This window comes from Pelodiscus sinensis, chromosome 12 (assembly GCF_052426305.1).
Source record: "Pelodiscus sinensis isolate ZL-2025 chromosome 12, ASM5242630v1, whole genome shotgun sequence".
Lineage (NCBI taxonomy): Eukaryota > Metazoa > Chordata > Testudines > Trionychidae > Pelodiscus > Pelodiscus sinensis.
In genome coordinates, this window is record NC_143063.1 from 6,353,014 (window position 1) to 6,366,603 (window position 13,590).

The window sequence follows — 13,590 nt, forward strand, 5'->3', positions numbered from 1 at the left end:
ATCTAATGATGTAAACACATTCTTCAATTCTTATGCAAATGACATTCATATTATTAGGACTGCAGGTTGCCGTGCTGGTGAAAAAGTCCTAGATACTGTAACTTCTGTGTTTGCTGGAACTTCGGCATGGGAATGCTTTATGTGGGTCATCCCACTGGACCACTGGAGGTGGGGGTGCATTGAAGATAGAGACCACCTTACCTTGCACTCATGCTGCAGTCTGCTCCCATGTCCCACTGGACCTAGCTTCCCAGTCTGGGTGTTGCAATCTGGTGGATAGGGACAGAGGCACCTCAGGTTTAGCTCTGCCATCCTCTGTCACGACTATAGGGAGAGATGAAAGGCGCCTGGGCTGAATCTGAGTGAGTGGCATTGTGACCTAGTGCACTCCCTCAGATCGGGCCTGGCTGCCCCTTTGTCATGACGGAAAGGTGGCTGGGGCAAAGCTGAGCAATGCTATAATCCTGTGTGTCAGGTCACACCACCTAGAACAGAAAGCCAGGCCCAGCCCAAGGTGACTGCAAGGGAGGCTCACTGTCCAGTGCCCCTCCCTTCCTTGGGCCCCTTACCAGGCCAGCATTAGGAATGCAAAGCCATTGTGGAGGGTGTCACTACAGGTGGTCATTGTCTCTTCATTGTGGCGAGGATGAAGCAGCGATGGAGGAGGACAACACTGGATTGCTCTGATTTTGAAGCTGTATAGTTGAATTTCATTTGTCTGGGCATTTTTTTTTATCATCACAGAGCAGTCACTATTAAACCCAAGATTTTTGCTAAATTTACCATCACAGCTCTGTGATTTTTTTTTTTTTGCCATGACAGATCTGCAGTTGTAATGCTTGCTTGTTTGTTTGCAGTCATAAGTGCAAGGATTGCCTTGCAATGTGTGTTTCCCAGACTCTTTTATGCATTTCACTCATCCCTGTCAAGCTGTACTCTACAATAAGTTTATCTGGCTGTTGCAAAGTGTCCTAACATGGAGAAGGCTGGAATTGGTAGAGTGTTTCAAAGCTTTTTGTATAATCATTTGATTTTATTTTTTAGATTGTCCCCTGCAACTGAAAACAAGCTTCGTCTGCACTACAGACGAGCCCTGAGGAACAATACTGACCCTTATAAAAGGGCTGTTTATTGTCTCATTGGCCGCTGTGATATTGCCGATAACCAGAGTGAAGTTGCTGACAAAACAGAAGATTATCTTTGGTTAAAGGTAAGTGTTATTTTAATACGTACATTGAGTAAGTCACATCCTCAGTCGATATAAATGAGCATTTGCCTATTGACATCAGAAGATCTACACTGACATTCAGTAACTGAAGAACTGACCCATAAAACTGTTGGAAGGTGAGGAAAGTGGCTCTTCCTCCTGTGTTACACAGAATTATTCTCCATTCCAGTGCATTCCAATCTTAGCTCTTTCTGTTACATTAACTTGACAAGGTTTAGGGCCATTGTGGTGACAGAAACCTTTCCCAACTCCAGTCTCTTGTTCCTTGTGCCACCAAAGCTGGCTAGTGTCAAGGCAGCTTACTTGTCTTCTGTGAAAAGAGATTGGCTCTCCTCATTCAACAGCAATCAATTTCAGCCAAGTAAGGAGCATAGCTAACTTGTTGCAAACTGAGTACTTTACAGTTCATCCTTCCTGGATGGATCTTGGCTGAAATGTTGGTTTGGGAGTTGAGAGAAGAAAATGTGAACACCTCTAGGGAGCTACCATGCTGATGGGAATATGGGTAAAATGCTAGTCATTTGAGTATTTTCTTCTATATGGAAGCCAGGGAATAAGGACTAGTAAGGTTGCCATATAAGTTTAAAATATTGTCATTATTATTGGTGGCTTGTGTGCCATGGATTTAACTTGATTGCATACACTATTAAGGTGTGCCAAACTGGAACTCTACTATTCTTCTTTGTAGTATCTTCATACTCCAGCAATTGATTTGACTTGGTTCCTGTTTGACTGATGGTGGCTGCTAGTGAGCTGGTCAGTTCATGGAAGAGTACTTTTCGATTGAATCCATCGTGCAGGAGAAAGTAACTTAAAGATCCATGTTTCTCCCTTTTTGTGTTTAGCTGAGCCAGGTGTGTTTTGATGATGATGGTACCAGCTCCCCCCAGGACAGGTTAACATTATCACAGTTCCAGAAACAACTACTTGAAGACTATGGTAAGGGACTCTTCTGCTGGGATTCTACCCGTCCGCTTAAAGTACTTTCTACTTATGTAAATTCTGAAATCCAGTTACACCCTTCAGCAGCTCCGTTGCTTATTTCCAGATCTCTGACTCTGAGAGCAACAGTATAGCTTACTGGAACTATGGAATGGTTCATATGGCTTTTCATTTGGCGAGGTAATTAGCACCCCTTTGCTGTCTGTAGCAGGAGTGCCATGTGTTGTGTCAGTTTCAAATTGCAGATCATTTTCTCTTTTCCTGGATCTGCTAAACTCTTCTAGCGGAGGCGGTTGTTGGAATAAAGAGGAAAAAAATGAGTCTTTCTCAGTTGCAGGATTGTCTTTTTTTCCCCAACATGTCTGAGCATAAGAATTCCTGATTTACTGCCTGGAGATGAGCATACCAAGTCACTCACTGAAGACTCAAACCAGTGAATGTGGCAGGAACTTGGCTGTATAAATCATTTCCACTTTGGAAGGTTTTGGGAAGGTGGGAGGATCCAGTTCCTCCCCTGGATGCCTGTCATTCAAAATTCATCTGGTTGTTCTGATTGCCGAAGGACTAGGGGGTCTGATTCTCCACTGCTCTGTATTTGTGTCATTTACATGCTTGTATAGTAAGTGCAGAGCGTGTAAATGGCTACCACTGCTGCGAGTGAGTGGCAAAGTCTGATCTGGTGATCATGCACTTGCTTTGTACTGGAATAACAGTTGACACACTTGGAGAATCTATTCCATTCAAGGCATCTTGTTTAGGAGGAAGAAGAGGGACGCCTTTCCTAATGAGGAACAGTATTCCCTTCTGCTTTCCAAACACATTGTTATACTTCGGTCTTTCTCCATCTTTGTGCAATGGGACAAGCTAGAAATGTGTGATTAGATGTTCTGTTTTGTCTTGTGAGTTTATTTCCATGTAGCGTGAGTTAACAATGGTGATGTACTGTGGCAGGAATTACCTACTGTCAAAGATCTCAGGGGCACAATCATCTTCACTCACACATGTGTTTCTTTTCAGGTGAATCGCATTTTGCAGTGAATCAGCAACCTCTTCTCTACTTCCAAGTATTGTTCTTGACAGCACAGTTTGAAGCTGCAATTGCTTTTCTCTTTCGGATGGAGCGCTTGCGTTGTCATGCCGTTCACATTGCTTTGGTCCTCTTTGAGTTAAAGCTGCTCCTGAAATCCTCTGGGCAGAGTGCACAGCTGTGTAAGTCCTGAATGCATCCCACCCTTGCCTCTAACCCTGGAGAGACTGCAGATGGACATAGCCTTCCTAAGCTATCATTTGAACAACAGTCGGCAACTTGCCAGCATTCCCTAACCATGTCGAGATGTTCAGATATTTGCTCGCTCTATGAATATGTTGGATGAAACAGTGTTTTGATCATTAGGTTAGTGTAGGATGGTTCCAAAATATTTGATACAAAGAAATCTTATTTTGGTTCTTATTATTTCCAATATCACAGTAAGTCATGAAGCTGGCGACCCTCCTGGCATGAGGCGCCTTAATTTCATTCGCCTTTTGATGCTCTACACCCGTAAATTTGAGTCAACAGACCCCAGGGAAGCTCTGCAGTATTTTTACTTTCTCAGGTAAGAGTCTGCCTACAAGATTTGGCAGCACAATTATACTACTTTGTAGAAAAAATCTATTCACCAATTTGTTTTCTTTTCTTTTTATTTTCCAGGAAGGAGAAGGATAGCCAAGGAGAGAACATGTTCTTGCGTTGTGTTAGTGAGCTAGTAATAGAAAGTAGGGAGGTATGTTTGGGAACCCAATTTCTCTCTTCCTCAATTAAGGTGAAATTCACAGCCTTTATAAAACACCAGTTCAAGGCCTGTGCACTGCTTAAGCCAAATTACCTTGAGACATCTAATTTGTCAAATGGTCTGTTTCTCTCCCCCATTACAAGTATGGAAACAGATCCATGTCTCAGGAAAGCCATATAACCAAATGTTTGGTGTTGGTTTAATGCAACACCACAGAGGTGTTTGCATTCTTATGCATTCATTTTAAATCTTGTTTTCACTGAGTGCCCTGCGTTATATTCAGCCCTGCAACTTTAGGCTACTACCATGTGTAGGTATATAGTTAATTTCCTTTCTTTCTTCATTTTTGTGTGTGCCTATAGTTTGATATGATTCTGGGGAAGCTGGAAAATGATGGCAGCAGGAAGGTGAGTTGAAAATATTTTGTATATGAAATCTCTTTCTGTGTATGTGTAGATATAGATACAATAATATACAATTCTCTGGGTGCAGATGTGTGCATGCACACAAGTTGACTGTCCAGTCATTTTTTAGGCTATTTCTGGCTTCCCTGCATTTTTTCAGAGCCAAGGTCATACCATAGGTACACGCACACTATTGTTGCAAGCACAGTCATTTTGCAAAGTGATCAGTGAACTGTGTAAATGTGAAGGGGATGATGGCTGGCAAGGAGGAAGGAAAATGATTAGAGGTCTAGAATGAAAAGAGGATATAGTTTAAACTATATATCTAAAGAGACAAAAAAGGCATAGGGTGAAATCTTGGGTCTATTGAATTCAGTGACAACATTCTCAATTGAGGATGGGATATCATCTGTTCTGTAGCCAACTGTAGGATTTGGCATTGGATTCAGAGTTTTGGGCTAAAGAAGGCTTACATCATAAGCTAGTGGCTGAGCCCGTAAATGGCCTATGAGGTTGTTAACGTGAAATACATATACTCACTCGCTTCAGAGGAAAAATGTGTTGCAACCCATTACCAGTCCTTGCGATTATGGAGGGCTAACAGACCAAAGGCATATCCACAAGTAAGTTTCTCTGCACAAATGAAAATGAATGTCTGATCAAAGAATCAGTTGTCTTAGTTGAGTGATGAATCTGGCTTCCATAAAATATGAAACTGAATATATGCATACACAAAGGAGAGGGGGAAACTCATACTTCTCTTTTAAAGAGGAAAGTGAATATAAATTTATACAGTTTTGGAAAATGAATTACAAGTCTCTGTTCAGTGAAGCCCCATTTGTCTTTGTGCTCCTCAGTTTGGAGCATAAACCCAATTCCCTAAACATGTTCCGATCTCAGTAATCTGGCCAGAAGTTTTAGAAGTGTCAAAAAGTATGTTTTATTTCTGGCAGGGTGGTGTTTTTTTTTTTTTTTTTTTGTACATTTCTCTCCTGTCAGCTTTTCTCTGTTTTTAGGCTAATGTGTCATGCCCAGGTTGTCCTATTTTCTTTAATGCAATGATCTTTTCAGATAATTTCCCTTGTTATGTTTCTGCATATGTTGTGTTTAGAGAGAGGGAGTTCAGGTTACTTTCAATTATGAGTCCAGTTTGCTTGCTTTTACGTGATTCATTTCAAGTTTAACTATGTTTGTTTATGAAGACAATGAGACCAGAATTCAGAACCATTTTAATATAGCAAATATTTTTAGGAAATTATGTGATCCCATTTTTATACTGCACTTGTGTCCTTCTCAGAAGCCTCGGATCTTGGTTTTTTACCTCCCTTTTTTACTTTCTCTTTTTTTTCTTTTTGCTAATAGCACTTGCCTTTGGTTTGTCATAACATTTCATTTGCAAACTGTTCAACCAGATATATAACCTTTCAGAAGCCATTAAAATATATATGCCCAACTCTTTTTTGTTTCGCTATTCTTCCTGGTGATGTCTTCAGGAAATTAAAGTGATTTAGACTTGGACCTTTTATCTGGGTTATTTTGAATAAATCCCAGTTGGAGAACTCTTCTCTTACAACAGTTCTTTCTGTTTGTAATGTGTCCTTCTTATGCATTCCCATAGAAATGAACAGTCCATTCTAACCACAATATGGCATGTAAAATATTTGTCTTGACAGAATATTCCAGGAATTTTAAAACTATCCGATCTCAAATGCTTTTTTTCCTCCTCTTCCTCCCTGTTTGCCTTGTCTCATCAGCCAGGAGTGATAGACAAGTTTACTAGTGATACAAAACCTGTTATTAACAAAGTTGCTTCAGCAGCGGAAAATAAAGGGTTATTTGAAGAAGCTGCAAAACTTTACGACCTTGCAAAGGTAAATGTATTCTAATAGCTGCCATCATATCTATCTATTTTATCTTCTTTTTTAAAAGCTATCAACCTTGATTTTAAAGTAATTTTAATCTTGGAACATGAACTGTCCTGACAATATTAAGGCTGAATCTTGCTCATCTCATTCTATAGCTGTTCCGTTGGCTTTATTGAGGTGACTCGTGAGTAAAGCAAGGAGGTCTTGGACCTTAATGTCCCATCCATACTGGGATTTTGCCTTAATGCCCATAAGCAGTCTAGATTCCTAGTCAATATACAGTCCACATTTCAAATAATTGTTCCCATGAGCAAGATTGTTCTGGCCAACAAAGCGTGTGTGTTCATGTGAAATAGGGGCCCAAGGCTCCAGCCTCCACTACTTCTGTAGCTCCTGCCCCTTTTGAATCACTTGGCCCTGGGGCAGTTGACCCCTTTGTGGTCCCCCTCCCCTCCGGCAGCGGGCCTGGGATCAGGTCTTTTTACATTTGTTGACAAGATGCCAAGCTCTATAACATTGCTTTTTCTTATTCAACAGAATCCAGATAAGGTATTAGAACTGATGAATAAATTACTCAGTCCCGTGGTTCCACAGATCAGCACTCCCCAGTCTAACAAAGAGAGGCTGAAGAATATGGCACATTCCATTGCAGAGAGGTAAGACTGGGAGTTAGATCTCTTGAGACTGTGAAGTGACTAGTGTGTACCTGACTATTCCAGTTCAGGTTCCTACACCACTGATAGTCAGTACACTGGGGGTGTTGTTGATGACCTTGCTCATGCTAGCCTGAGCGTGTACTTAGTGATGTTTTTAAAAGAGAAGGGTCAGAACTTGCCCTACCCTGCTTTTAATGACTGTATATTAGAAAATGTAATCTTGTGTTCCTGGTCAGATGAATTTGAGAGAAGAAAGATATATTACTGTTGGTCAAATCAGAAAAGGAGACCTGCAATATTACTGGAAAGAAAGGAGGGCAGGAGAGAGCGAGATATAATCTAGACAGCGATAAATGTAGTCAGTTGTACATTTTAAAAAGAGAATTTTTAATGAAATCTCCTAAGGCAAATTAGTTAGGAGTGGTTGTTAAGGGTAGCGCAACCCACTAACCTAAAATTGAATTAACAATAAGCTTTAATGACTGAGGCTGTTCTAAGAGGTTTGGAGGCCAGAGGTTAGTATCCTGAAGAGTTTGTTTTCCAAGAACCAGCAGTTTGTTTCATTGCTGTTTTACTAAAACAGCGATGGATTAAAAAGGCTACAAATTTCAATGCAAAACAGATAAGGCAGTTTCACAGAAGATGAAGTTAACCAGTGATATTTGCTGCCTTAAGATGTTATTGAGATAAAGAGCACTACAAGGAATCAGAGAACAAGTTTATATGAATAATAAGAGGGCTATATGGAATCATAATACTCTAACTAGGATAAACATTTATCAACCTTCGTATGCCTGGGTTAGGAGTAAGCTGTTCTCATTGTTATTAAAGATAGTCCTATTTTTACATCTTCCTTTAAAACATCTGATAGTGGGTGTAGTCACAGACAGGATACTACGTGTCGTGTTTCTGGTGAAGTATGGGACTTTCTGTGTTTTCAATAAAAGAAAATCCTGATACTTTTAGAAACTTCTTAATTCTTATAAAAATGTAAATAAAATAAACTAAGCAAATCTTCAAGCACTTCTAAGTGTAGCCTGATATCTTTGATTTTTTTTTTTAATTAAAAGTGACATTTTCAGGTCACTATTTCAGTCTGTCCTATCTACAAATAATGAGGGTTAAAAAGAAAGAAAATTGGTACTGAATAGGTAACGTCATTCAGCAGTCTCCATGATGGAGTCTTTTAAACATCACTGCTTTATAGCTGCACCATCAATAGAGGGATCAGCCACTTTTTTGCTTTTTCTTTCATCCTTGTGCTTCCTAACATTCAGGACTCTTGACTAGGTTTGGATTTCTTTTTCCCACTTAATTATTGTTTAGGGCTTTTTCTACATACCTTTTTGCATCATTTTATGGGAATAGAGGAAATGCTGTACACAACAGACCAAATGTCCCTCTAGTTTGGTATTCTGTCCCCCTTAGTGGCTAATGCCAGGTGCAACAGAGGATGGTTGAAAGTGTATATAATGCACTTGAGCAACTGCACAGGAGTGGGGAAAAGAGCCTGACTTAGTTGGAAGTGTGTTCAAAATATAAAGAATGAGGATTGGTAGCCGTTTTATTTCTGTTGTATGTAGTATAGCTAGAAATAATATTCATGATCTTCTAACCCTTTTTAAAGTCTTACTAAGGTATTTGCTTGAACATCCTCAGGCAGCAAGTGTCACAGGTAACTATATTGTATAAATAACATTTTAAAAATGCTTCTACATCATCTACCTGTAAGATAAATAAGATCCCAGTTTCCATAGCCAGTTGTCACATGCATTTGGAAACATTAGCAATGCAAATGTAAATAAACATGTTATTTGTGAGAAATAATTGAAATGAGCCGAAGACAAAGCTGCAGAAACTCTTCTTTATGGTTAAGGGAAATCAAAGCTGCCTTTTGATGCTTGTCTTTTGTTTGAAACCTGATCTTTCAGGAAATTGCAAGTTAGGGACTCCTGGCTATATGTGGATGCTGTTTTGCACAACAAAAATTGTAAACTCTCTTTTCTTTCAGGTATAAAGCTCAAGGGATAAGTACAAAGAAATCCATTGACTCTACATTCTACCTTCTGTTAGACTTGATCACATTTTTTGATGAATATCATGTGGGTCATATTGACAGAGCTTTTGATGTAAGTTCCATATGTTCCATTTGAAGTTGCATTTCCATACTGATGCCCTTGTAAACCCAAAGCATTTTATGTAACGCAGCTTTAAAGCAACAAAAAAATTTATGGTGTGTCTGATTGAAGGAGTTAGATGGTACAGTGATGATACAGGAATTTAAAACATTTCTTTCTTTCCTGTAATTTGTAATCAGGAAGATTTTTATTCTTGAGACAGTTTGTAGCCCCAGAATGAAATGTCCCTGCTAGAGCAATGAATGGGTAAGCAGTAAAATGCTCTCTTCTTCGAGTGCTTGCTCATGTCCATTCTGATTAGGTGTACGTGCGCCGCGTGCATGGATTCCGGAGCTTTTTTCCCTTAGCAGTATCCATAGGGCCAGCAGGGAGCCCCCTGGAGTGGTGCCGGTATACCGGTGCATATATACCCCTGCTGGCCCTCCCACCCCTCAGTTCCTTCTTACCGCCCGTGACGGTAGCTGGCCCGTGCTTCAGGCTATAGCCTATCTCTTAGCAGCTTATCTCTTATCCGTTGTATTATAAGCAAAATGCAGGACAATGTAGCACTTTAAAGACTAACAAGATGGTTTATTAGATGATGAGCTTTCGTGGGCCAGACCCACTTCCTCAGATCAAATAGTGGAAGAAAGTAGTCACAACCATATATACCAAAGGATACAATTTAAAAAAATGAACAAATATGAAAAGGACAAATCACATTGCAGAACAGAAGGAGGATGCGGGGGGGTGGGAAGGGGGAGGAAGGAAGGTAAGTGTCTGTGAATTGCTGATATTAAAGGTAGGGAGAGTGGGATGTTTGTGAGTTAATGGTATTACAGGTGATAATTGGGGAAACTGTCTTGATAATGGGTGAGAAAGTTCAAAGACTTGTTAAGTCCCTGGTGGTAAGTGTCGAATTTTAACATGAATGACAGTTCAGAGGATTCCCTTTCAAGTGCAGATGTAAAAGGTCTTTGTAGCAGAATGCAGGTGGCTAAGTCATTTAGAGAGTGTCCTTTCTGGTTAAAGTGGCAAGAAACTGTTTTCTCTTTGTGATCTTGTCTAATATCTGTTTTGTGGGCATTAATCCTTTGACGAAGTGTCTGAGATGTTTGTCCAATGTACATAGCAGACGGACACTTTCGGCACATGATAGCGTAGATTATATTTCTGGATGCGCAGGAATATGTGTTCTTGATCTTATAACTCACTTGGTTAGGTCCAATAATGGTATCAGCAGAATGAATATGTGGACAAAGCTGGCAACGGGGTTTGTTGCAAGGGAAGGTACCAGGGTTGGTATTAGTGTGGTATGTCCTGTGGTGGTTGGTAAGAATCATCTTGAGGTTAGGTGGTTGTCTATAGGAGACTATGGGTCTGTCTCCCAGAGCCTCTTTGAGTATGGTATCCTGTTCCAATATAGGCTGTAGTTTCTTGATAATGTGTTGGACAGGTTTAAGTTGGGGGTTGTAGGTGATGACAAGTGGTGTTCTATTGTTGGTTTTCTTGGGTCTGTCTTGAAGTAGATGGTTTCTAGGTATTCGTCTGGCTCTTTCAATTTGCTTTTTTGTTTCTCTGGGTGGGTAGTTGAGATTTATAAATGCTTGGTAGAGATCCTGAAGCTTCTGGTCTCTGTCAGTGGGGTTAGAGCAGATGCGGTTGTATCGAAGGGCTTGGCTATAGACGATGGATCGTGTGGTGTGTTCTGGATGGGAGCTGGATGCATGTAGGTAACTGTATGAGTCAGTGGGTTTTCTGTAGAGAGTGGTGTCTAATTTTCCATTGTTGATTTGTACGGTGGTGTCCAGGAAGTGGATCTCTCGTGTAGAATGGTCCAGGCTGAGGTTGATGGTGGGGTGTAGGTTGTTGAAATCTCTGTGGAATATCTCCAGTGTTTCTTGGCCATGTGTCCAGATCATAAAGATGTCATCGATGTACCGTAGGTAGAGGAGGGGTGAAAGGGGACGGGAGTTGAGGAAACGTTGTTCTAGGTCAGCCATAAAGATGTTAGCATACTGTGGGGCCATGCGTGTACCCATGGCTGTGCCGCTGATCTGGAGGTATAAGTTGTTCTCAAACCGGAAATAATTGTGGGTGAGAACAAAGTTACATAGGTCTGCTGTCATTCATGTTAAAATTCGACACTTACCACCAGGGACTTAACAAGTCTTTGAACTTTCTCACCCATTATCAAGACAGTTTCCCCAATTATCACCTGTAATACCATTAACTCACAAACATCCCACTCTCCCTACCTTTAATATCAGCAATTCACAGACACTTACCTTCCTTCCTCCCCCTTCCCACCCCCCCGCATCCTCCTTCTGTTCTGCAATGTGATTTGTCCTTTTCATATTTGTTCATTTTTTTAAATTGTATCCTTTGGTATATATGGTTGTGACTACTTTCTTCCACTATTTGATCTGAGGAAGTGGGTCTGGCCCACGAAAGCTCATCATCTAATAAACCATCTTGTTAGTCTTTAAAGTGCTACATTGTCCTGCATTTTGCTTCAACTACCCCAGACTAACACGGCTACATTTCTATCACCGTTGTATTATAGTTCTAGTTGAAGTTTTTTATCTAGTTAAGTAGTTGTTAAGTACTGTAAATAGTTAGTTAGATAAGGGAGCAGTGGAACCCTCCCGCAAGGGGAGGGCATGCCAGGGCCCCAGGGCTTTAAACCCTGTGCTTCCTGCTCCAAACCTATGCCCTGCGGAGATCCCCACTCCAACTGCCTAAAGTGTCTGGGTGAGGCCCATCGAGCTGAAAGCTGCTCTATCTGTAAGAGCTTTAAGCCCCCCAAGAAGGAGAGGGACTCCTGGCTGAAACTCCTGCTAATGGAGTCGGCACTGCAGCCTCAGGGCAAGGAGCGGCCTCACTCTGCCCGCAGCGCACTGTCGGCGGCACCCCCGTTGGACAGCAAGGCACCGAGGCGCAGATCGCCGTCACCGGTGCCGAGGGCCTCTAAGAGCTCAAGAGGACGCTCGGCAGAGAGGAGTGCCCAGAAGGTGCGCCCTAAGGAGGGGCACCTTTCTTCTAAGTCCTCTAGAAAGAGGCGCAGCCTGGACAAGGGCAAGAGCCCTGGGCAGCCCGTGGGGCTAGGAGAGGTCCGTCGGCCCTCCACCCCAGAAACTTTTGAGGCAGCCCGGGACCTCATTCACATGGCTGTGGATGAAGGGGAGGGCCCGGTGCCGCAGGAGCGGACCGCACCGGCCTCAAGTGCCCCCCAGCAGGACATGGCCGGGTCGTGGGACCCTCTGGGCGAAGGGCAGGCCTCGGCCCAGCAGCAGCAGTTTTTCCCGGTGCCGGGGAGAACACTGGCACTGGAGCCGGGATGAACACCGGCAGCGACCCTGGGCCCGCTCCCGACGGCACCGGCAACAACACCGGGAGCGTGTGGGCTTGTGGCGCCGACGGCACCGGCACCAGTGCAGGGTCCGGTGCCGCAGACGGCCCACTGGGCGGTGCAGGGCCCCGCACCGTACTACGCGCCACCTGCGGTGCTGCAGCAGGCGCCCCGCACGGCACCGACGCTGATGCCTCTCCCGGCACCGATCCCTGCTTACTCCTTGGGAGCGCAGCAGCAGGGCGCGGCACCGATGCACATGACGGCACCGGAGGGCTATGTACCGGCCTATCAGATGCAGCTGGGCGTGGTACCGCCGTAGCAAAGGCCTCCACTCATGCCCCCACCGGCACCGCGTGTGGTGCACAGGGGCAAACCATCGGCCATGGCAGCCCAGCGTAGGGTGCAGGCTTCATTGGCCCCTCCCTGGTCAGCCTCAGACCGGGAGTCGGAGGCCAAGTCGGTGGCTTCAACCGGGCCTTCGTATAGGTCGCGGCCCCGTCATAGGTCCCGCTCGTCGGTCAGATCATCTCACCGGGAGCTGATGGACCTGCAGCAGTCGCAGGGGCTACCCCAGTGGGTTTTCTGGATGCCCTGGGCATACCACCAGGCCCAGGGGCCTCCCCCTACGGGGCCGGCAGCGGGGTCGTCCCGAAGGAGTAGCACCCCGTCCGCCACCCCCTTGACAGCCCTCCCGCCTGGAGGCGCCTCGCCCATGGCGTCGATGCCGAGACCCCCGGTTATTGGTCAGGGGGAGCCAGGGGCACAGATAGCTGAGAAGGAAGCAGTCCCCTCAAGGGAGTTCTCGTCGTCTTCACCAGACGAGGCCCTGGCCAACCCCGCACCCCAGCCCCTGTCTATGGACTCCAGGGCGCACCAGGACCTGCTCCGAAGGCTGGCGGTCAATCTTGCGGTCCAGCACGAGGAGGTTCACGAGGACTTAGATCCGATGGTGGACATCATAGCGGCAGCGGGCCCTGGTCGAGTGGCGCTCCCACTGAATAAAACGGTGGACAAGCTGTCTAAAACCCTGTGGCAGACGCCGGCTTCTATTGCACCGACCCAGAAGGGGGTCGAGAGAAGGTACTATGTACCCCAGGAGGGGCATGAGTATCTTTTTACCCACCCGGCTCCGGGATCCATAGTGGTTCAGGCCGCTGGGCAAAAGGAGCGCCAAGGGCCTCCAGGTCCTACCCCGAAGGCAAAGGAGCCTAGGAGATTGGACCTACTTGGCCGGAAGGCCTATGCCACGGG

General features: G+C 44.1%; 1 protein-coding gene across 3 annotated transcripts in view; it reads left to right on the top strand.

Moving 5' to 3' along the window:
* NUP93 (nucleoporin 93) overlaps positions 1–13,590 on the top strand; it is a 175,532-nt gene that overhangs the window by 142,669 nt on the left and 19,273 nt on the right. For all 3 annotated transcript variants that reach the window (XM_075940391.2, XM_006114732.5, XM_075940393.2), the window contains 9 exons: positions 1,045–1,210; positions 2,074–2,167; positions 3,188–3,379; positions 3,639–3,765; positions 3,861–3,933; positions 4,305–4,349; positions 6,101–6,217; positions 6,749–6,867; positions 8,879–8,996. In XM_075940391.2, the coding sequence (XP_075796506.2) occupies positions 1,045–1,210; positions 2,074–2,167; positions 3,188–3,379; positions 3,639–3,765; positions 3,861–3,933; positions 4,305–4,349; positions 6,101–6,217; positions 6,749–6,867; positions 8,879–8,996 (1,051 nt within the window). The remainder of the gene's footprint in view (positions 1–1,044; positions 1,211–2,073; positions 2,168–3,187; positions 3,380–3,638; positions 3,766–3,860; positions 3,934–4,304; positions 4,350–6,100; positions 6,218–6,748; positions 6,868–8,878; positions 8,997–13,590) is intronic.